The sequence below is a fragment of the Choloepus didactylus genome, chromosome 4 (assembly GCF_015220235.1).
Source record: "Choloepus didactylus isolate mChoDid1 chromosome 4, mChoDid1.pri, whole genome shotgun sequence".
Classification (NCBI taxonomy): domain Eukaryota; kingdom Metazoa; phylum Chordata; class Mammalia; order Pilosa; family Megalonychidae; genus Choloepus; species Choloepus didactylus.
The window spans coordinates 99,665,428-99,689,743 of NC_051310.1; the positions used below are offsets into that span (position 1 = coordinate 99,665,428).

A 24,316-nucleotide genomic window follows, 5' to 3' on the forward strand; every position below is an offset into this window, starting at 1 on the left:
GCCAGGCCCCTGCTGAGAGTCTGTGGGCACTGGCCTGGGCGAGGCTGCAGAGCTCCCAGCGTGGGGGCCCAACGTTGCGCTGAGGTCCATTCAAACAGCCACTTGGAAACCGCTGCCCACCCAGGGGGGAGGGCCCAGGTCTCTGTCCAGATCTGGCGTGGGAGCAAAGCCTACCTCCAGACCCAAGGCTTTCTGCTGCTCAGCTCAGTGCCCCTGCGACCCTCGGGTGGCCTCCATGGCCCTTTTCCCAAAAGGGTCCAGTCTGCTTGGCCACGGAGAGCACACCGAGGGGCGCCTCCTTGAGCACAGTTCAGGTACAAGGCAGAAATTCCAGAAATTCCAGATTCTTTGGGGGCCTCCGAGGGCCCAGGGCGGGACGGCCCAGCCCGGTTCCCCCACCAGGGGGCGCTCTCGGCCCGGCGGGCAGTGGGGCGTCGGAGTGGGAACTCGGTTGGCGCCCAGCCGGGGACCCAGCCCTGCGCTCGGTGGGCGGCCGGCAGGGCCCGCGGGGTCGGCGGGGCGGGGCGAGGCCCGGCTGGGGAGAGAGGGCCGGGCCGGGGGCGGGGGAAGGAGCGCGAGGGGCGGGGCGGGGGCCGGCAGCCGCGCTTCTCTGCCTCTCTTTCTCTCTCTCCTTCGCGTTCTCTTGTCTTTTCTTTGCCTCCACCGCCAGCCGAGGGGGCGGGCCCTACAGCCTTTGTTGCCCGCGGACCGAGCGCAGCCGCCCGCCGGGCCGGAGTCGGGACCGCGACGCCGGGAGCCGCACGCGAGCTGGGCATGTCCTGAGCCGGACCCGGGATCGGGCAGCGACCGGACGGGAAGGACAAGAGTGTGCTCGTGGGGTCGCCCGGCCCTGGCCATGCCCCGCGGCCGGAGCCCTGGCAGCCCCGCGCCGCTGCTGCGCCCCCTCCTCCTGCTCCTCTGCGCTCTGGCGCCCGGCGTCCGGGCACCCGCACCAGGTGGGTGGCCGCCCCTCCCCGGCCGACCCGGCCCTGCCACCGCTCCCCTCTCCCGGTTCCCCCGGCCTCAGTTTAGCCCCTTCTCACCACCTCACGCCTTCTGATCTCGCGCTGGGTTCCTCCTCGCCTCGATCCCCCGTTCCCCAAGTATTAGGGACAGGGGTGGGGTCGGGGAGAGAGATCGTGCCGCCGGGGAGCCTTCCAAGCCCCCGGACTCTGCTCCTGACCCTGCCTGTGGTCTTAACCAAGTCCCTTCCGCTCTTTGAGCTTCAGTTTCTCCACCTCGGGGGCAGTAATGCGCGCGGCTCTCCCCGAGTATCTCTTGTCGAGATGCTGGACCGAGAGCGGTTGACAGAAGGATTCGGCTTCTTACCCTCCTCATCCTCAGGGTGCCTCATCTGGAAAGCGGGGAGGCCAGGACGCTGCGGGCGCGGGCACCGGGTGGCAGGTTACGCGGGTCCCCCGCCGCGCTCCCGGCCCTAGCCCACCTCATCTGGGCCAGGGCTCGCGCGGCCCTTGCACTTCCTGCCTCCCTCTCCCCCAAGTGTGAAGGCGCAGTGAGTGGGGCCGGGAGTAGGAGCTTCTCTCCCCAGCCACCCCTTCACCCCTGTCCTGGGCTTGACTTTCCCCGCTCCGTCCGCCCGGCCTCTGACGAGCCTCTGGCCGTTGTCCAGATTCCTGTTCCGCGGGCCAGGCCGCCGCGCTCCTAGAGCGTCCCGGGCAGCCGGCCTGGGAATTTAGCAGCCGGTGGTGTAGGAGGCCCCTGGCCTTGCGCTCTGGGAGCTCCGGATCTGACCGGGGCTGCCCGATAGCGGGGAGAGCCCTGCAGGCTGGGCAGTGGGGAAGGCTTGGAGGAGGAGGAGGGGGGACCTGAGGTTGGAAGAACTGGAAGGATGGATGGACTTTGGATAGGCTGGAAAGGATGATGTCCCCTCGGGGGCATCAGCCCAGGGACTGGGTAAGGCCGGTGAGCTGGGAATGGAGGAGACCTGCCTCCCCAGTAGGAGTGTGTCTGTGAGCTAGAAAAGAATATGGGCCAGAATACAGGGGACATTATAATCATACAATGTTTAAATCATTAAATGTTTGTGGAGCCATTGAGAGGAGTGGCTGATGAAAGTAGGGGTTGTAGGAGGGTTAAGTCTAGCAGCAAAGTGGAGGGAGTGCAAAGGGGGCAAACATTTAATGAGCACCTGCTATATGCCAGCCTCACCCTTACCACACTTATTTCTCTTCATCTCCACAACAATTCTGTAAGATAGGTGATGGAAAAGACCTTTTATGGATGAGAAAACAGACTCAGAGAGGAGAGTGACCCGCTAGGGTGAGACTCCTGGGCTGCAAGCTTGAAGCCTTGTTTTCATGCTGCACAGAGCTGGGGCTGATGAAGATGAACAAGATGGTGGGAATGAGGGGTAGGAAAGTGGCTCCCCAAGGAAATTGCCCCTGAGTCTGAACTTGGGTCCAGGCCCCCAGGCTGTTGTGGAAGAGGTGGGAGTAGGGTCTCCTGTGGTCAGGGGCCTCTCTACTTCCACTACAGATCAGGCCCATGTATGAGTTTGGCCAACTCCCGCTCCTCCAGGGCCCCTCATTTATTAAGTGGGGATAATGATACAATCTGCCTCATATAGTTATTGACAGGATTAAATGGGATATTGAATGTCAGTTGCTTGGAGAACAGAGCAGAGTGCCATTATTTTTATTAATTTTGTTAATCTGCCAGACAGACCCAGTAGAATTAGAGTCCTTGTGAGTCCTGCACCTTGGGCCTGCTATTTGGAAGTAGAAGCAAGACAGGCATCCCTCAATCTCATCTGGCACCCCCTTCTTCAGGGTGCAGTGTCTGTCCCTGTTATCTCCATCAGAATGTAGCCTGGGACCCTCCCCATTCTGCTCTCACTCAGGATCCTCCACCCTGAGACTGCTGAGTTGTGTGTTATTTTCTTTGCAGCTGTCCCGGGATCTAGGCTTGGGTCTTGCCCACTGACTGCTACCTTTCTTGAGACCAAAGGGCACATCCTGAGCTCACTTTTATGAAAGTGTATCCTGACTTCTTCTCCACCTCAGACAAACCCAGGAACTAGGACTGGGGCCTAGGCATGTGCTCCACCCCCCCTGCCCGGCATGAGCTATGGTCATTTGAAGAGCTGGATTGTAATTCAGGTTCTTGATAGGGAGGTGAGGATAAATACCATGTTGGCATTTCTCTGGTGGAGTTCCAGAGTGACAGTTCTGTCACCCAGGGGTGATATTCAAAATATTTAACACCCAGTGTGTCAGAAGCTCAGTCCAATTAGAATAGATCTCCTGGCCTGGTGGAATAGACTCGGCTGAGAACAATTGGCAGTTCAGCTGAATGACGCCTGCTACCATCCATTGTAGGCTTAGCTCTGCAGGCTCAGGTCTGATGCAGGTACATATCGTTCTAGAGAGTAGAACCTGCAATTACTCCTTGATGGCACTAGGTGGTGGTAGTTTCTGTCTTGCAATATTTGCCCAACATCTAGACCAGTGATTCTCAACAGGACTGCACATCACTGGGGACATGGCTGCCTCCCCAGGGATGATTTTTTCAAGCTCTTGGGGACATTTCTGCCCTATGAATCAGGTTCCCTGGACACATATGTGTCCACTTCCCCAAACCACACGTGTTTGAAGGACTCTGCTGTCACATGGCAGTGTTCCATGTGGCTCCTGTTCCTCCTGTCTATAGAGAACTTCAGGGCTGCTTGGCATCAGTGCCCCCCTACCTTCAGCTCGTTTTTAGTTCACTTGGGCATGATTTTCCATGTCCTGGGAGTGGCTGGTAATACTCACTTAAAACAAAGCTACGAGTGGAACTCGTGTCATATTCTCTGTCTCTATCATTTTCAGTACCTTATGTTTTCTGACCTGGATTCTCAAAGCAGATGGGGAAACTGAGGCCAGATGAAGTGACTGGGCGGGTCATACAACAAAGTGGCCAAGTTGAACTCTGAACCCCAGTCTTTCTGCTTTCAGCATCTATACTCTTCACAGTGTATCATTTTGTCACTCCATTGTCTCTGATTTCACAAAACACATGCCTTGGGCCACACATATCTTCTTGCTGTTCTCCTGGCTCCTAGTTTTTTCCCACTTTCCTGGCTTTGCTCAGATGCTGTCTACCACCAAGATGCACTCCTCGTCTCCATGGTTGAGTTTGTTTTGTATTCATATGTCAAGGGACATCGCAAATGTGACCTCTTTGATGAATCTTCTCTTCATCCCAATCCATCTGGTGGAGTGTCCCTTCCCCCAACTTGGAATTCCTTGAGCTTTGTGCCTGGGGTGGGGGTCGTGGGTGCCCTGCACACATTTCTCTAACTGATCTCTTTTGAGGGCATGGATTGTATCTTATACGTTTTCCTGGTCTTTGGAGTACTGGACACTCCCTCTCAATTAGTAGCCAAGGGTCAGGTTTCCAGGCAGACCATAAAGGAACAAACATGACTGGTGGTGAGATGGTATTTTCTTGAAACATGGGCCTTTTGGTCTATCTTTTGTCTTCCCATTTTTATTAGAGATTCAGTTCTTTACTAAGTGAAAGAACACAAGGGCAATGCCAAGGTGCAACCTACATTCAGCCACAGCGCTGGGAACACAATAGGGAGTGGGCAGATGGGAGTGCACCGGCCCTTTCTAAAGAAGGGCAGTCGTTGCTGAGCCCCAGTGACTTCCACCAGGTGGGAATTTAGGCCTGATATAGTTGGGTATTAAGACTTTTCAAGAAAAGACGAAAATTGATTTTTTTGTGGAGGATCACCTGATTTTTAAACATTGGCAACTGATAAAAACATTTTTCATTATCTGTGCCAGCCAAAGAAACCAAAAAAATCAACAAACGGACAAATTAAAAACAAATCCACAGGCTGTGATGTGGCGTTGCAGTCCCAAATGACCTTATTAGGATGTCACAGCAAGAGAAATATCCTTAAATTATCCAGTCCAGTGGCTTCCAAATGCCAGCCCCTGAAAATGGCTACATTAGAATCCCTGGGAAGGTTTAGAAAAATGCAGAAAATACAGATTCTGGGGCCACAAATACCTGGATCTATGGAATCAGAATTCCATAGGGCTAGCTCCTGGGCATGTGTGGTTTTTTAAAGTTCTCTAGGTACTTTAACCAGGTCCACTCCCAGTAAGGAATTTCCTAACTTCCCTGATGACCACAGTCCCCTGAGGCTCTGGTTAAAAAACACAGCTTCCCAGTGCCATTTCCTGGAGATGCTGATTCAGTGGGTTTGGGATGGGGCTTGGAAATTTGTTTTTAAAAAATATCTCCATGAATCTTATCTGGGATGTCTGATACACCCTGACGCTAGTGCCCTCCTGAAGCTCAGAGACAGGAAAGATTTGCCTGAAGGCACACAGCGAGTCATCCAGCCCCCCCTGCCCCCTGACTCACAGCGGGTTGTTGGAAACGCTTTTGAACATCTCTGATGGCCGGCCCGCTGGGGCAGTGGCAGGCTGTGGGGCTGTCCTCAGCGGGAAGTGCACCACTGGCGTGTGCAGGGCCCCCTACATGCGGTTTGACAGGAGACAGGCTGGAGGGAGGGCTGGGTTTCTGCAGCTTGACCAGGGTTGAGCCACAGGCTGGGGCTCAGCTTCCTTTACAGACGGAGCCTGGTGGGAAATCTACAGGGACCCCAGGCTCTCATGTGGGCTGAAGGGATTACTGCCTTGAGCTGCCAGGCTCCCAGGAGCCAGTCATAAACCCAGTCATTTGGGCAGGACCTGGGGCTGGGAGAAGCCTCATATCTGCCAGTTTCCTAATCGTGCTCCTCAGAGCCTGGGAACTGCAGAGGGAGAAGGAAGGACAAACGTGGGGGCCCAGGGTTCTTCACCCATAGCAGTGCTGCTCCAATGTGTTTATGTGTCCACGTGAGATTTCTTTTAAAGACCAGGCGTGGTGGTCAAAGAAATTTGAGAATCTTGATCTAGTCCAATTCCTTTATGTTAGCAATAAAGAAATAAATAGGCCCAGAGAGGGACCGACTGCTGAGAATGTAGAACAATATTATTGAAGAGACTGGAGCCATTTGGGAGACTAGGGTCCCAGTCTCAGCTCTGCCACTCTCACTGTGTGGCTCTAGGCTAGTCTCTCCACCTTTCTGAGACTCCTTTTGCTTTCTCACATAGGAGGTGTCTTCCCTGGGGTCCCTGACCTAAGCACTGTGGGTAGAATTCAGGGGGCCTGTGAACTTGCCTGGGAAAACATTACATCTTTGGTTCTCTTAATCTCTAGGTTTAAGTTAGCATTCTCTTCAATTATGAATTTTAGCATCAAACCCCAGTAGTATTAGCAGCACCTGTGACTTGATCACCAACAGGAAAAAAAGAAAAAAAAAAAAAAAAAAAACACACACACACACACAAATGTTTTTGTATCACATTGCAGTTGTTGCAGTTATCTCAAAATATAAAGTTTACACTCATCATTATTTCACAATTATGGTAGGTGTTAAATTTGCCATTAGATCTTGAATGCATTAATAAAGGAGTTCATAATTCTACACACCACTTTTTTTCACAGTACTATTATATATTTGTGCATTTATCATGCCAATCAATTTTTGAACATTTTCTATACTCCATTAAGAATAAAAATAAAAGTAAAAAAGAACACCCAAAGCATTCCATCTCCTTATCCCACTCTATTTTTGATTTATTTTTTGTCCCCATTTTTCTATACATCTGTCCATACACTGGATAAAGGGAGTGTGATCCACAAGGTTTTCACAGTGACACAGTCATACCATGTAAGCTACGTGGTTATGCAATCATCTTCAAGAATCAAGGCTATTGGGTTGCATTTCCATAGTTTCAGGTATTTCCTTCTAGCTATTCTAACACACTAAAAATTTAAAAAGGATATCTATATAGTGCATAAGAATGCCCTCCAGGGTGACCTCTTTACTCCATTTGAAATCTCTCAGCCACTGGTACTTTTGTTTCATCTCTCTTCCCCCTTTTGGTCAAGAAGATTTTCTCAATCCCACGATGCCAGGTCCAGATTCATCCCTGGGAGTCATGTCCCATGTTGCCAGGGAGATTTACACTCCTGGGAGTCATGTCCCAAGTAGGGGGCAGACCAGTGAGTTTACCAGCTGAGTGGGCTTGGGGGGGGGCACATCTGAGCAACAAAGAGGTTTTCTGGGGGAGACTCTTAGGCACAATTATAAGTAGGCTTAGCCTCTCCTTTGCAGTAACAGGCTTCAAAAGGGCCAGCCCCGAGGTCGAGGGCTCAGCCTACTGAATTGTTAGTCCTCAATGTTTGTGAGAATATCAGAAATAACCCAGGTGGGAAAGTCCAACATTTCTGCATACACACCACTTTCTAAAATATTTTTTGATAACTGCATTCCAATATAATTAGTTTTCTTGGTACTCCCACGTATTTTATTTTGTGTATTTAAAAACTTTATTCTGAGAAGGGGGTCCATGGCAGAAAAAGGTCAAGAATCCCAGCCTTACTGAGAAATCCTAGAGGAGAGTGACAGGAAGAGGGTTTTGCAAACTGCCAGGGCCTGAGCAAAGGTCTGCAAATTTTTTTCCAGCCCTGGACCCTTTCTTCAATTGAACTTTTGCAGGTAAAGAAAAAAATCAGAGCTGCTCCATTGAAGTGGTGGTGACAAGGGGGCAAGGAACCCCACCTGGGTGGTTCTCTGTCTCCCCATTCCAGGAGGCCTGGAGACATGTGCAGAGCCCTCAGTCACCTGAAGCACAATAATAATAGACCTATTAATCTATTAGCCTAATAATAGCCCTAATAATCATAATTTCCATCATGTTCCTCTAGTGGGCTAGGCACTCCTATATGGGAATTGGCTCAGGTCATTTAATCCTCACAACAGCCCCAAGAGTGTGCATTCCATTATTGGCTTCATTCTACAGATTCGTTTAACAGATAGTTATCGAGAAACTACTAGGTTCTAGGTACTCTTCTAACACAATCATGAAAATGCAAAGATTTGAAGATTTTTGCTCTCCACAAGCATATGTTGTGGGGGCAGGGGAAAAATAGACAAGTAGAAAAAATAAACATGTAAATATCAGTATGTCAGAAGTGCTATGGAGAAAAATAAAGTAGGGAAGGGGTATAGGGAGAGCCAGGGAGTTGCAACTTTAAAATAAAGAGATCAGGGAGGCCTCTCTGAGAAGTAGACATTTGAGTGAGGACTTGAAGGAGGTGAGGGTTTAGCCGTGTGGATATCCGAGGGGAGGTGTGTTCCAGGCAGAGGGAATAGCAGTGCAAAATCCTTGAGGCTGGAGAATGTCGGGCCTGCTCTGAGGATCATCAAGGAGTAGGGGGAACCAGGGAGGAGTCACTGGAGATGAGACTGGAAAGGCAACCTTGCATAGGGCCTCAAAGGTCATTGCCAAGAACTTGGTCTTTTGCTCTGAGTGAAATGGGAGCCACTGCAGGATTTTGAGCAGAGGACAGTTGTGATCTGAAGGAATCCCCCTGACTGCTGTGTTGGGCAACAGTGGAAGCAGAGGTTATTGCAATAATCCAGATGGAGAATTAGAGGCACAGAGAGGCAAAATAGCAGAACAGGCAGCACAGCGAGGATTCAAACCCAGGCACTCTGACCAGGCTGCCTTCCCTTGGCCACTCCTCCGTGGTCCCTGGCGACCGGTCAGGGCACCGTGTCCGCCCCGGGCCCAGGTGCCGTGTGTATGTGTGTGTTTTCTCCCCACAGGGACTGCATCCGAGGGCCGGGCAGCGCTGGACATCGTGCACCCCGTGCGCGTGGACGCTGGCGGCTCCTTCCTGTCCTACGAGCTGTGGCCGCGCGCGCTGCGCAAACGGGACGTGTCCGCTCGGCGGGATACACCCGCCTTCTACGAGCTACAGTACCTGGGGCGCGAGCTGCGCTTCAACCTGACCGTCAACCCGCACCTGCTGGCCCCGGGCTTTGTGTGCGAGACGCGGCGGCGCGGCGGCCTGAGCCGCGCGCACATAAGTGCCTGTGGCCCCGCCTGCCACCTGCTCGGCGAGGTGCAGGACCCGGAGCTCGAGGGCGGCGTGGCGGCCATCAGCGCCTGCGACGGCCTGGTGAGTGCCGGGGGCGCGCGTGAGTGGTGGGGGTGGCGGGACGCGGGTCTGCCGCCAGCCTCGCCTTGGACTGGTCTGGTGGCTTTGGTCACTGCTTTCCTCCCTGGACTCCCTTACAATGGGAGTGGCAGCGCAGGCCTTGTTCTCTGGGCCAGCAGTTCTCCAGCTTTAACGTGAGTCAAATCACCTGTTTTAACTCTGTGAAAACAGAGTTCTGATAGGGTAGGTCTGGGGTGGGACCTGAAAACTTGCATTTCTTGCAGTTTCCTAGGTAATGCTGATGCTGCAGGTCCAGAGACCCCACTGAGAACTACTGCTGGTAGACTAAGGAAATGAGAAAGCAGCTGAGCCCCTCTTTATTTGGGGCATCAGTTATGATATGTTCCCCTGGGAACCCCCTTAAGCTACTCTTCTCTGAGACATACACCTCATGGCCTTTAGCCATTCCCCAGGGAGTGGTAAAGTTACATCTCTCAGACCCTCTCTGTTCCCATCCGAGTTTTCAGAAGAGGAGATCTGGCTTCTGGGGGTATGTCTGGACTGCTTGTGATGCCGGCAATGGCTTGCCAAATGCCTCCCTCTGCTTGAGTGCCCAGTTACAGCAGCTCCCTCCCCAGGCAGGATAGGGCCCCTATCTTCTCTCTGTTTAGGAGCCCCCAACCCATCCCAGCTTGGGGGTGGGATGGGGGTGGGGGTGAGGTAAGAAGGAATGCATACACTCTTAGCCATCAGATGTTCCCAGGAGGGCCTTCAGCTCAGACTGCTCAGGCAAAAGCCACGGGCTGTGGTGAAACAGAGCAGCCCACCCTGCAGGCCCCAGGGTCTTTGGGAGCCCATCTGCCCAGCACACAGCTGCCCAGGGCTGCAGGGGTTTTGAGGGGACCCAGCAGGCAGATGGGCAGTTTGCTGATGTCCTATAGAGATGATGGCCACTTGGGGCAGCTTTGAGGAGTCAAAAGTCCAACTCCCCCGCCCCCAGAGCTTTTTCTTGGATGAGTTCATGGAGGTTGCTTTCTAATCAGCACTTAGTACTCACAACCACTCTATGCAGTAGGTGCTATCATTATTCCCATTTTACAGATGAGAAACCGAGGCACAGAGATGGGGATTAACTTGTGCAAGTTCACACAGCTAGAAAGTCAGTGTGGTGAGGAAGGGGCGAATCACCACACCTGGAGGAGTGGCAAGCCCCCCACTGAGCTGGGCCTCCCCGCCTGGGCCCACCTAGTCTCTGGGGCCTCCGTACTCTCATCCCCAGTCAGGGAATAACCACTCCCTCCAAAGGAGAGGAGGGGGTTTGTAGGTGCTTGGCAAACCCTGACCACCCAGATTCCAGGTGGCAGGATGTTTTTAGTAGGTGCTCAGCATGCGTTTGCTGAATGTATGGTATGAGCAAGGAGTGAGCCAAAGAGGGTGGCAGGAAAGCAGGCATGAGAATGTGTCTGACAAGAAAATGGAGAAACCTCCAGGAACTCATCCAAGAAACAGGCTGGGGTGGGGGCTTGGAGTTTTTGATTTCTTAAAGCTGTCCCAAGTGGCCAACATCTTTACAGGCCATCAGAGCTCCCACCCACCAACTCATTGTGTCACTATGCCCTCAAATCCCCTGCAGCCCTGGGCAGCTGTGTGCTGGGCAGATGGACTTCCAAAGACCCCGTGGACAGGATGGGCTGCCCTGTCCCGCCACAGCCAGTGGATTTTGCCTGAGCAATCTGAGCTGAGGGTCCTCCTGGGAACATCTGATGGCTAAGAGAGCACACACCCCTTCTTACTTTGCAGCCTGGGAGGGCAGGGTTGGGGGTTCCTAAACAGAGTGAGTAAAGGCCCAGTGGGAGGAAACATGTGTGTCAGAGGTCTGCTAAAGGTGGTGGGAGCCGTGTGGGCTTGGCTAGGCAGGAAGGGCCTCTGGGATGGGTGGGAGATAGCTGAGTGCTAAGCCTCCTGGTGTGACCCTGGTGCTGCTTCCAGAAAGGTGTGTTCCAGCTCTCCAATGAGGACTACTTCATTGAGCCTCTGGATGGTGCCCCAGCCCAGCCTGGCCGGGCCCAGCCCCACATGGTATACAAGCGCCAAGTTCCAGAGAGGCAGGCAGAGCAGGGCGCCTCCAGGGCTCTGGGCACCTGTGGGGTACAAGGTATGTCTCGCTGTTGCCAGCTTCAAAGTAGGGGATGGGCCAAGAGGGCACCTTCTGGAAGTCCCCCTCAACATTCCCACAAAGAAATAGATGCATCATCCCAGCCTGTACCTTCCAGATGTGCTACAGGCCTGCAGCCTCTGCCTGGGCCTGTCTACCCTCGCTTCCACCTCCCCCACTTCCCCTATCTTGGTCTCCTCCTGCTCTTTCTCTGCGTACTGCCTGGTCACCCCCAGCTCTGCCAACCACTCTTCCTCTAGCATGCAGGCAAAGCCGGGCTTTGTCCAGCCCTAGCAGGACAACTAGCTAGGAACCTTCCTCCCCTCCCCACCCACTCCCACCCTGGAATAGCTGACCCTACGGGTGGGACCTAGAGCATGGTACCCAGCACCTCTTCTGCAGAGTAGCTTTAGTGCCAGCCAGGCCAGGTAAGCAGCTGCCCACTAAGCAGCTAGGATATGGGGGCTTTGGCTGGCACACCAACCTCAGCACTGCTTTGCTGTCTCAGAGAGGCTCAAGGAGAGGCCCTTGAGACACGCGTCTTGGGCCAGTCCCTTTGGCAGCTCCCCCCTCCCCATCTGTGGCCCACAGAGTCCCCAGAGTTGGAGCTGCGGCGGGAGCACTGGGAGCAGCGGCAGCAGTGGTGGCCACGGCAGCGGCCCAGGCGTCTACACCAGCGGTCTGTCAGCAAGGAGAAGTGGGTGGAGACCCTGGTGGTCGCTGACACCAAGATGGTGGAGTACCACGGGCAGCCACATGTCGAGAACTACGTGCTGACCATCATGAACATGGTGAGGGGCTGCAGGGGGTGGGCAGAGGGTGGCGGGGACAGGCAGGAAGGCCGGCTGGCTGGACGCCAAGCAGGGAGAAGGGTGTCCAAACTCCTGGGTCCAGGAAGGGGTGGGGGCCTGGCAGGAGTCACTAGAGAGAGCCTGAGTGACGGTGGGACCTTCGGGGCTGCTGTGGGGACACCATGGGGCTTCACACCATCCACTGGCTCAGGAGGCGTTCGGCAGGCAGCTTCTACCCTCTGCCAGGACTAGAGCTGGGGGAGGGGGAGACCGAGGCAGCCTGGGCCTGCCCTGAGGGAGCTCGCAGACTGCTCGGTTTAGCCACACCCCTGTGAACAGACACCTCCCTCTTTTGTGCCAGGACCTGCGCTGAGTGCTGGGGACACAGAAATGCCCCACCGCACCAGCCCCTGCTTGAGACATTAGCACACATTAGAGTAAGAAGGATTTATAAGGATCTGTTCAGTTCTGCGGCCTGCTAGCTGGGGACCTGCCCCTTGGCCTGAGCCTCACTTTGCTCATCTGTGAACTGGGGATGACAATTGTGCCTTACAGGTCTGGCAAACTGCTCCCTGATCCCACATGACAGCTTAGATTACTGGACCCTGAGAGGGTGTGTGACTTTCTCAGGTCCCACAGTGATGCAGGGCAGAATTGGGTGGGATCCCGGGTCTCCTCAGGCCCACTCGGGGACTCTGGCTGATTGGAGCCGTGGGTTTCTGGAGCTGACTGCCATGCCAGCCACTCCCTCCCTGCCATCACCTGGCGCTGGGTGTACAGATGGGAGACCTCAGGCAGCCCAGCTGCTTCCTGCAGTGTCGGGGAGGAAAGACTCTGCCCTGGCATTCTCAGCAGGCCATCAAGTGGGGAGGCCACTACACAAGCCTGTTTGTGTCCTGGGCTGGGTTGCCGGGGCAAGGGCAAGAGGCATGTGCTCTGCAGCTGGAAGATGTCTAAGGGGAGCCAGGGGCCAGTATCAAATGCTACTGCTTCCCTTGTGCCAGCCCCTCACCTCCTACAGCCCTGAGATCATCTAGTGCCATTTGCCAGCTGGGAAGCCTGGGGCTCCGAGACAAGAAGGGGGCACCCCATACATGGCTGTTCTCCCTGCTTCTGGCCACCACATCCCCACCGCTTCAGTCTTCATCTGTAAGCTCAGCTCTGGGCCAGTTCTGCCTTGATTGACTCTGCCACCCTCATTGGCTCCCTGCTCCTTATGGAATTAAAGCCACAGCTCTCTGCCCAGCATTTGAGGCTTTAAAGGCCTAGTATGGGCCTTTCTGTTCAGCCTTGTCTGCCCAGAGAGGGGAAATCCTAAAGGCCAGGGTTCCTGGGGGCCTGGGGGCTGGACATCAGGATCTGGCCCCTGGACTTGGGGTGGTGCTGCAAGGCCAAGTTCCAACCCTGAGGTCCTAGCCTTTCCGTTCTCACCACTCAGGGGCTCAGCCTGAAAGAGGTCCAGGAACTTGGCTGGAGCCACTGATGGTTAACTGAGTTCATTTCATCTCACCTTTTGGGCCAGGTACTGGGCAAAGTAAGACCTACCCAGCCCTGCAGGCTCCCCTAGGCCATTCCCTGGATTACAAGGGTTGGACATTCTTTTCCAGGGCCTGACCCTCCTTGCCTCCACCATCCCAAGCTCACAGGACCCCATGGGAGAGGGGAGAGCCTAGCTTTCATATTCACCTGTCCTTGACAATATCAGGCTTTCCTGAGCTGACAAATCCCAGAATTGGTCAGGACAGAGCACGGGCACCTCTGAGCCCAACAGAGCCACTACAGTGGGGGCTGCAGGGGACATCAGGAGCACCGGATGCCATGCTGCCAGCCTCTGAGAAGGGCTGACCCGTGGGGCCCTGGTGGGTTCAGGGCTGGAGCCTTAGGGATACCTACGGCTTATCCGATGTTCACACCCAGCAGCTCCTCTAATCCTCACCCCCATTTTATAGGTGAGAGAACAAAATTTCAGAAAGGTCAAGGGACTTGGTCAAGGTCACACAGCTAGTAAACAGCAGAGCTGAGACAGGAGCCCAGGTCTGTCTGCCTTCAGAGTCCCACTCCATCCCCTGTGCCCCTCAGCCCACCCCAGGGAGGGACAGCTGGGTGGACTGTGGTGGCTAGAGAGGGCTGGAAGGATGGGGGACCAGTGTGGTGAGGATAGAGAGAACCTATCCCCTTTCCCCCTGGAGCAGATGTTTGTTCATTTAACCCTGATTTGCTGAGTAACAGCTCTGTGCCAGGGATAAGAGGATGGACATGTAAGAAGATCTCACCCTCAGAAAACTCAGTATCATTGTAGCATTTCCCAAAGAATAGTCTAGGGAGTACTTGTTCCAAGGGATACTAATAAATGTTCTGTGGAAAGGATGCTATTGTTGAATAAGCCTGGCAACACAGGATTAAACAAAGTAAAACAGACTTCTTACTGCTGGATTTCTCAGAGCCTTTAAAATGTGCATTGAAAATTACTAAGAGAGTTGGCAGGCAGCATTTTCCAAATTTAAGAAGAAAGAGCAAGGGCTTTGAAGGAGACAAACCTGGGGTTGTGACCCCAGCTCCACCCTCGCACTAAACCTTAGTTACTTCCTTTGTAAAATGGGATGCTGGTGTCTATCTCAGAAGTAAGAATTAAACGGGATGTAACGCTCCCAGCACAGGGCTGCACGAGTCAGGCTCCATCGCTGTTAGCTGCTGCTCTCGTGGCTGCTGTAACATCTGACCCTCAGCTCCACAACCACCTCAGGACAGCCTCTCACTGGGTCTCTAACAGGACCCAATTTATCAGTGTCCTCTTTGTGCCAGACCCAGATCTGTGTCCTGGAGCGCAGGTGGGTCTACCCCAGCATGTCAGGACTCCATTTTTAACCTTCAATTCCACTTATGCTCTCTGAGTCCTTTTTAAAGTGGTTCTTGTCATATTATCAGCTGGTGGTCACCTAGAGTCCCCAGATCTTACTTTCACAAACTGCTGTCCCTCCTGGCTTGCTCTCCAAGCCTGCACCAGAGCAGAGCTCAACTTCCCTGGGTGTCTTATATCCAGCTGAAATGCCCCACGCTGACCTCAGGCCATTAACAAATACTCCTTGGTTTAGTTAATCAGCCAGTTATGACAACGTCTCCCTCTGGGGTCTCCTAGCACCTATTTTGCCCCCATACTTCCTGGAAGACAGTGAGAAGTGTTGTGGTGGCCCTAAACTGTCCCCAGCCCTAACTCGGGATATGGGAGGGGGGTGTTGATTGCTGGGTCAGGTCTTAGCAGACCCTTGGGGGCTTCTCGACTTCTGCTGTGGCTTTGCTGGGAGCTGATGCCAAGTTCACCTTTCTGAGGTCTAGGAGACTTGTTCTTTGAATCTGACTTTCTCCAGGGTACTTTTTTCATTCTCTACTGTTTATTTTAAATGGGATAATGCATTGGAAATATTTAACACACTGTCCAAGACTGATTTATTCATTCAACAAATATGTCTTGCGTGCACATCGTGTGCCTAGAAGTAGACTGAGCACTGGGGTTATAAGAGGGAGCCCTGACAGATATGGTCCCGGCCTTCCCGGAGCTCACATTCTGGTGGGGAAGACAGATGTTAATCAAATGACCACCCTGCTGGATGTAAAGGTGCGATGGAGGTAGGTGCTAGGAAGGACAAGTTCATAATGCTTTGGAACTATGGGTTGAATAAAGGCTCCCCAGAGGAAATGATGGGGGATTGAGAGCAGGAGAGGGTAGAAGATGACTTGGGAAAGAGGGGAGGGAAAATGTTCCAGGCTGAGGGAATAGCATCTGCAAAGGGATTCTAGGATTTGTGGGATTCTGAGAGAAAGCCAGAGTGGCTGGAGCCAGGGGGGAGGTGAGGCCAGAGAGGTGGGCAGGGACCAGACCATGCAGGCCCTTGGGCCAGGTTGGTGACAGTTATCCTTACCCTGTCGACAGTGAAGAGCCACTTAATTGCTTTAAACTAGGGCAGGTGTGATTGGGTTTGCATTTCAAAGACAGGTGGCTCCAGCTGCTAGGCTGCAGGTGACCTGGAGGGGCCACAGAGTTTGTTAGGAGACTTGTTAGGAGGCCTTGTCAGCTGGCTAGACCAGAGATGGTGGAGGCTTGGACTGGGCAGTGGAGATGGAAAGAAGATTCGGGCAAAATGTAGGAGGTGACATTGGTCGGATGTAGGGGGAAGGTGGCAAAGGGGCTCCCAGGCTTCTAGCTTGTGATGGAGATAGACGGTGGCTCATTGTGTCACTCTTTATCGTCACCATTTCTGACCCTGGATTCTGAAAGTAATTTATCTCCTTTTCAGGACTTTTTGTGCCCTCCTAATACTGCCCTGTCCATTCCCATTTGAATATTATTTTTCTTGATGGAATTGCTAGGAGTCAACTCACACTCTCTGCCATCTCTGCCCACTGGGAACCTGACACCAGTCCCAGTTGTGGGCTGCCTCTTCCTTGTTCTGAGGGAGCTTTAAAAGAGCCCGTAGCTTTCCCTGCTCATTTTCCTGCCCCTTGGCCCACGTTCCATCTTCAGGGTGGCCTTCCCTCAGTGGGGAGTTCCCCTGTAGTCACGGGGGCCTCTGACAGACATACATACCTGTTCCCTTGGCCCTGAGGCTTTGTGGTCCAGGTGCCAGAGCCCCCAGGAAGCCGGGAGACCTGAGTGGTGGGGAAGCTTCCTGAGCCGTGTCTCATCACAGGGCTTACCCCTGTGATGCTAGTCTTGGCATCCCCGGGCAGGAAGGGGCTGCAGGGCTGCAGGGCTGCAGGCAGAGCTAGGGCCCCGAGTTGGGTCAAGAAACCAGCATTTGGAGGTCAGAACTGGCACTGGCTGGACTGGGTGGGGATAGGGGTTGGTACAGAGAAGCAGGTGCCAAACTGGTGCCAAGGACAGGCTGCAGGCCTGGGAGGCCTTTTGGTCCTTCCGGGATTCTGCCGTTGCTAAGTTGGGAAGTGTGTGTGCAGAAGTCAACACAGTCATGTGCGTTGACGGTCCTGTGTGCACAGCCTGTGGGCACCTGTGGGAGCATTCCTGCATGCCCATGGGTGTGCGTCACCACTACCCCAACCCCCCACTCCAGCAGGGGTGGGCATGGGCTTCGGCTCACCTTATCCGATATCCAGGATGGAGGCCTGACGCCTCATCTCTTGGCAGGTGGCTGGCCTGTTTCATGACCCCAGCATCGGGAACCCCATCCACATCACCATTGTGCGCCTAATTCTGCTTGAAGATGAGGAGGTGAGAGGTCATGTAACCCCATACTGTCTCCCTGGGGGGTGGGCATCAGCTGTCAGAGCCTTCCTGCCCTGCTGCTTGAGCTGCCTCATAAGGGCACAGCAGAGCCACTTGGCCTGGGCAGTGTCTCTGTCGTCCCCCCAGGCTCTGGTGGACCCTCTCTCAGGCTGCCGCCCCAGGAGGTGCCGCAGGAGGGGTCAGGCTGGAGGCTGCCCACTGGCCTGCTCCTTGTCCTCCCACTGCCCCCTCTGGGTCTCTGCCTCCCACCTTTGGATCAAGGGGAATTGGGTCTGTTCCTCTTGGAACTCAGGGGGAGGAGGCTTGAGTGACCACTCTCTCTGCCCCAAGGAGGACCTCAAGATCACACACCATGCAGACAACACCCTGAGGAGCTTCTGCAAGTGGCAGAAAAACATCAACATGAAGGAGGATACCCACCCCCTGCACCACGACACCGCCATCCTGCTCACCAGGTGCCACTGGCTGTCGGGGGTGTAGGCGGGGGGTGGGGGAGTCTCCAGCCGAGGTGCCACCTTACCCTCGGGGAAGCCCAGTTTGGGGAGACACAGGCCTGCTCTCAGGGAGCCCCATTTTGAGGAGAGTTTCGGCACACCTTTGGCCCAAGGCTGGATTCTGTCAACACTTGGGGAGGTCTTTTTTTATTTTAACTTTTTAATTTGAAATAATTGTGGATGCACATGCAGTTGTCAGAAATAGCACCGAGAGATCCCATGTAACCTTCACCCAGTTCCCCTCAGTGGTAACATTGCAAAACCTTAGTATAATATCACAGCCAGGAAATTGACACTGGTGCAACACCCAGGCCTTGTTCAGATTTCACCAGTTTTACAGGCATTTATTTGTGTGTGTGTGTGTGTGTGTGTGTGTGTGTGTGTGTGTGTTTAGTTCTGTGCATGATTATCATGTATGTAGGTTCATGTATCTACCTCCACAGTCAAGATACAGAACAGTTCCATCACAAGGATGTCTCATGCCACCCTTTTATAGCCCCAGCCACCTCCCTCCTTCCCCTCTTCCTAACCTCTGGCAACTACTAACCTGTTCAGATGCAGTAGTTTTAAACTCCGGGTGGAGTTCTTTTCCCTCTGCTGTGCTCCAGCAGCTTTTGTCAGCAGTCTAGCTGGGATACTAACCAAAACAGTCTGTTCCCCAAACCCGAATAGGCGACAGGCGGGTGGTGTGTGAATGAGAGCCGCGTGCTGGCAGGGGCCATGGAGCGGTGGGAGGGGCAGCCTTCTCATTCCCTTGGGGGCTGCAGGGGCCCTTTCCTGGCCTCCTCAGCCCTGGCGGGGCCTGGCCCTGGGCCGGATGAGCCTGAGGACCCACTTCTCTCCATGTGTGCAGGCAGGACCTGTGTTCAGCCATGAACCAGCCCTGCGAGACCCTGGGCCTGTCCCACGTGGCGGGCATGTGCCAGCCCCACCGCAGCTGCAACATCAACGAGGACACGGGCCTGCCCCTGGCCTTCACCGTGGCCCACGAGCTCGGGCACAGGTACCCTGCCCACCCCCACTGCCACACTAAGATCTCAATTTCATCTTCCCAATCTGTGGGTGCAGGGTAGCCAGGCCTGAGGGCCGAAAAAATCCCCAGGAAAGGAAACTGCCAGGGGGATGGGAGCTCTGACTCAGCCTGGCTGTGTGCTGTCCCTGCATTGTCCCTACCCCCATAACCAGGGCTGCTTCTCTAGTAAACAGGAGAGAGGTGCTGCCTGGGACACCTCTGGGCCTGGCTTGGAGTGTCGTTTTTGAAGGGGAGTTGGGATGGGCCAGAAAGTCACTGCAGGTCTTTAGCTGCCCTCAGTGCTTTCATTTTTGACTTTTGGTCTTCCCACTCCTATTCCTGCTTGCTGTATGACCTTGGGCAAGTGCCTTGCCCTCTCCGGGCCTGTGTGCTCCCTGTAGACTGAGGAGGTTAGGATTCAGTGATGCCCAAGGCTCCCTTCATCTGATACCTCTGCCTGAGGCTCTCATGTCCAGGGATGGCCCAGGTCCTCAGTCACTGTGCCTGGGCAGGAAGCAGGTGCCTGTTTAGCTGGTGGAGATACGTGGCAGCATCTTAGAGCCTCCACGAGCCGATGAGGGCAGGCATCCAGAGAGGCCTGTCGGTCAGAGGTGTTGGGGTAATCCTTCCAGACACTCTGGGTTCCCTGGGTGTTGGCCATGCAGGCAGGGCCTTTAGGCTGCTTGTGGCAGGGAAAAAGAGCACTCTGCTATTTCCTTAGCCTCCGTGAGCCTCACTGGGGATAATAGGGTCTCACTGCAGTTCTGGGGGATGAGAGAGCTGGGGTGTCTGAAAGTGCTTAGCATGGCACCTAGCACATAGTGAGTGCCCAGGGAATGTAAGTTTTCTCCAGTCCTTCCCAAGGAAGGTATCTTGAGATCTTTCTATGAAGCAGTAGGATCTCATTAGTTCTGAGTTCCTTAATTCAAATACACAGATTTGGGACAAGGACACGGGGGGTTGGGGGCCTCTGGTGCTGATGAGTTTGCTGGGATTGCAATAGGCTCCCATGTGCCCACCCAGCTCGCCATCGCTGGCCAACCCCAGGGCAGGAGCTGGGCAGCTCTGGGTCCCCTGGCACTCATCCACACTCAGGCTGGTGCATCTGGAAGAGAACCCCACGGGACACTAGCTGCACACCCATATTTCAGAGTAAAGCTTTGCGGCTCAGAGAGGGGATGTGACTTTTCCAAGGCCATACAGCCATTGGTTCCTGGGAGCCAGGACCTTACAGGCCTCGGGGGAGGGGCAGGCTGGCATCTTCCCGCCAGCTCACCCGCCCCTGGGGCCTGTGCTCTCACACAGTTTTGGCATTCAGCATGACGGAAGCGGCAATGACTGTGAGCCTGTTGGGAAACGGCCTTTCATCATGTCTCCACAGCTCCTGTACGACGCTGCTCCCCTCACCTGGTCCCGCTGCAGCCGCGAGTATATCACCAGGTTCCTCGAGTAAGTCCCAACCCCAGCCCTGGGGATCCACTCTGGGAAGTCACGATCGAATGGGGGAGATGAAGGCATTTGTCATTACAGTGTAAAGGCAGGGTGTAGTGTAGGGGACACCTGATAGAGATGGGAGCCAGGGTCCTGAATGTCCTCCCAGAGGGGCACCTGAGCTAAGACTTGGAGGATGAGCAAGAGATCACAAATGAATAGAAGGGAGCAGAATGGTGCTCCTGGGGGAAGAAACATGAGCAAAGGCCTGGAGACATAAAAAAGCAGGAATGGCAAGATGTTGGGTGAGGCTGCCTAAGCGAAGGCTGGATAGGAAATGAAGCTGGAGGAGGTGCAGAGCTGGCCACATAATTATCTGGATCCAGTGAAAAGCAGGAAAAATGTGCCATTAGAGGTACTAAATTATAAGTTAGAAAATCTAACAGTTTCCTTTTTTCCTGAAACTTTTCCTCAAATTCTGTTTGTTTTCCTGCTTCAGTCTAGACCAGATACTTTCTAGGCCTGTCCTAAAATTGTCGTGCAGTGTCCTCCTGTTTCCTGATTCCATACTACTGATTTTTTTTTGTATACTCCCTTGTTTTGGTGGAGCACATCCTCAAGTAGCTTTCTGAGGAAGGGTGCATGAAGGCTAATGGTTAGCATGTCTAAAACTGTCTTTAATCTTTCTTCATACCTGGATTGATAGTTTGATTTGGTACTGAATTCTAGGTTAGAAGTCACCCTGTCTCAGAATTTTGAAGGCATTTTTCTATTGCCTTCTAGGTTTGAACGTTGCTATTGAGAAATCCCACACCATTCTTATTCTCAAGCTTTTGCAAGTTCAAAATCTGAAAGCTTTTGGGAGTCTCTCTCGCTCTTTTTTCATGATTTGAATTTTCATAATTATGTACCTTGGTCTAATTTATTATCTTGGGCACCTGGTGGACCCTTTTAATCTAGAAACTCATGGCCTTCAGTTCTCAGATATGTTCTTGTATTATATATAATCTTCTCTTTCCCATATTCTCTTTCTGGAACCCTTAGTATTCAGCTGTCCTCTCATTTTATTTAAAAAATTTCTTTTACTTTTATTCATCTTTTCTATTTTCTGGGAGACATCCTTATCTTTACATTCTAACCCTTCTAGTCAATTTAAAATTTTTCTATTGTAATTTTAAATTCCTAAAATTTCTTATTCTCTGAATACTCACTTTTTTGGTGCAGTATCTTTTCTATCTGAGATTATTGTGTTTTATTTTTAACTTGTTCTATGCAATGACTTCCTTTCCTTTGAGTTTTATTTTTTTTCCTATAATCTCTTTCTTTCATGTTAAAGGTTTTCTTAAAATGCCTTGTCTGTATTGTCGACATGGGAAGGAGGCACCGAGATGCCAATTGGAAGGTCTGTGGCCTTGGGCAGGACTTCATGGCACTGCTGAGGGATGGAATCAAGCCAGGGCTTTTGCTCTGGGCCATCCTCAAATATCAGTATCCCAGAGTGTTTTCTGGGAGATTCAGCTTCCCCCGAGAGGAATCCTCTGGACTTTTCCTAGGAAGGTATAAGCCTGGCTGCAGCACTCTGGAATCCAAATGGGGAAGGGGTTTGGTGGGTGTCTCACCATCCATTGTGTGTACTTTACTTGTCCTCCTTTTCTCTGTAGGCCCCTCCACCTTGGACCCTCAACTGTGTCTGGTATTCTTGGCCAGATCCTCCTGGTTCACCCTGTCCAGAGAGTAACCTTGGGACCTCTTCCAGGCAGGGAGACGGCTGCCCCCTGGCTGTGCAGGGTTACGGAGGGGATCTAGGCTCACACCGGTTCTTACACAGACTTTCAGCCCAGCTCCTATCCTCAACCTTATTGTCCCCAGCCCCCAGGAGTCCCTGGGACCCTAATTCCTGAGCCTTTCCAAGGTTCTGCTTCTGGCCAGTTTTTTCCTGCAGGCATTTGGCTCTCAGCCTTCACTACCCCATCAAGTCAAATACTACTTGACCATCTGCTTTCCAGCTTCTAGAATTTTGTTGCCATCTTTCATCTGCCATCATCACCTCTCCATTACCCTTTGTGTGGATTTATGCCTTGTTTACTCCTTTACTGTCATCATCATGGGTTTGGGTAGTGAGCAGAGATAAATCTGTTTGCCTAATGTGCCATGTTTTTCTAAAAGTCCACTCACTCTAGAGTTGAAGCAGGGAAGTCCCCAGGTCCATCATGGATGTAGGAGCAAGGCCTCCATGGAGGAGGGATTACCTGGGGCAAGAAGCAGGGAAGAGTTTAGTTTGGTGGTTGAGAACCTGGACTCTGGTCCAGGCTCCCACCTGTGTTGGCTGACCAAGTTCCACCATCCTTTAAGCCTCAAAAAATGGCCATATGATGGGACTGCCTCATGGGTTTGCTGTGAGGATTAAATGAGAAAACGTGAAGTATTCAGCACAGTACCTCTAATGTGGTAAGCATTCAGGACATGATAACTATTTTTATTACTGTGGTTCCGGTTTGCTAAAACTGCCATTATGCAAAATACCATGCAAAGTGGCTTTTATAAGTGGGGTTTTATTAGGTACAAATTTACAGTTCTAAGGCCATAGAAGTGTCAAACTAAGGCATCAATAAGAGGATACCTTCACTGAAGGAAGGCCGATGGCATCCAGAACACCTCTGTCAGCTGGGAAGGCATGTGGCTGGCGTCTACTGGTCCTTTTCTCCTAGGTTCTGTTTTCAAACTGGCTTTCTCCAAAATGTCTCTGGGCTTCTGTCTCTTAAGTTTCTCTCAGCTCTCTGCTTGGTTCTCCTGGGGCGTTTCTCTAAGCATCTGGAGGTCCTCTCTTAGCTTCTCTGGGGCAATCTCTGGGCTTCATTTCTTAGCTTAGCATCTCCAAATGTCCTTCTGTCTACATCTCCAAGTATCAGGGTCTGTGTTAGCTCTTAGCTTTTCCCAGGGGCAAACTCAGGATTACATATCTTAGCTGCTCTCCAAGACGTCTCTCTCAGTTTCTCTGAGCTCCTTCTGTCTGTGAGCTCTCTTAAAGGACTCCAGTGATCTAATTAAGACCCATCCTGAATGGGCAGGGCCACATCTCCATGGAGATAATTTGATCAAAGTTCTCACCCACAGATGGGTGGGTCACATCTCCATGGAAACAGTCAATCAAAAGGTTCCACCCAAAAAGATTGGATTAAAAGATCACAGCTCTTCTGGTGTCCATAACAGTTCAAACCAGCACAACTATTTCTTCTATTACCAAGTGACATATGACATGGCCCTGAACTGGGGAAGTGGGTGCAGTGATGGCAAGGAGGGTTGAAAAGAAATCCCAAGCGTGTGTCTCCTCCCCCAAAGAGAGGCAGAGAATGGTTGGAAAATATGAACGGTAGCTGCCTCATAACACCCCTAGGGCTCGTTCTCTGTACCAGCTTCCCAGCTGCCCCCACTCAGGATGCTGCCCACCACCCTGGCTCCAGGACAGGCGGACAGACAGATGGGTCTCTGTCTTCATTCAGCTGCTGGAATGTGTGAAAGACTTGGCTTGGAGCCAGGGAGCCGCGGGCGAGGGTGGGAGGGGAGGGTAAGGGTCTGAGCCAGCCGGGGCCTCCCAGAGCCTTGGCACTGAGATGTCAGATGGAGGCAGAAAGACAGTGATTTGCTCCCCACCCATTTCAGGGTGCCTGGGAAGGAGAGGAGCCTCATCTCCACATGGTCTAACACAGTCACTTCTCTGAGTACTCTTTCCACCCTGGGAGTTAGGCACCAGAGGGATCACAGGGCCCAGGAAAAAGGTGGAAGGATTAGGGGATGCTCAGGAGAGTGGTACCAGCCTGTCTTCTAGACCTCGTGCCCCAGCCTCCTCGCTGGGGGTTGGGCAGAGCCAGAGGATGGGCAGGCAGCGTGGGGGCAGAATGAACGAGATTCATAGGTGAAGAAGGTGCTAAATGTGGGGGCAGGCAGTGCTTCTGGAGCTTGGGGTGTCTTAGAGGCACTCGCAGACCATTCCGCTGTCCCCACTGGACCCAATGCTCCCCTACCCCCTGCAGACAGATGTTATTGGGCCACACAGACCCAGACACGACAGAATCCCAGCTTGGTTGGGCTGTCGCTTTGTTAGCAAACACTTAACTAAGTGCCGATGCCCAGCAGGCCCTGTGGGGGAGGAGCAGGGGTAAACGAGACACATAGGGTGCC

At 53.0% G+C, this 24,316-nt stretch overlaps 1 protein-coding gene across 3 annotated transcripts in view; it reads left to right on the forward strand.

Annotated features, from left to right (window-relative positions):
* Positions 1-633: 633 nt before the first annotated feature.
* The window catches only part of ADAMTS7 (ADAM metallopeptidase with thrombospondin type 1 motif 7), a 47,059-nt gene continuing 23,376 nt past the window's right edge, over positions 634-24,316 (forward strand). For 2 of the 3 annotated variants that reach the window (XR_005216394.1, XM_037833267.1), the window contains exons 1-8: positions 634-956; positions 8,681-9,036; positions 11,005-11,170; positions 11,762-11,961; positions 17,102-17,185; positions 17,531-17,655; positions 18,548-18,697; positions 20,012-20,155. Coding sequence is in view for 2 of the 3 variants with exons in the window: in XM_037833267.1 (XP_037689195.1) it covers positions 857-956; positions 8,681-9,036; positions 11,005-11,170; positions 11,762-11,961; positions 17,102-17,185; positions 17,531-17,655; positions 18,548-18,697; positions 20,012-20,155 (1,325 nt within the window). In the remaining variant the exon portion in view is untranslated. The remainder of the gene's footprint in view (positions 957-8,680; positions 9,037-11,004; positions 11,171-11,761; positions 11,962-17,101; positions 17,186-17,530; positions 17,656-18,547; positions 18,698-20,011; positions 20,156-24,316) is intronic. The other variant, XM_037833268.1, reaches the window with a different exon arrangement.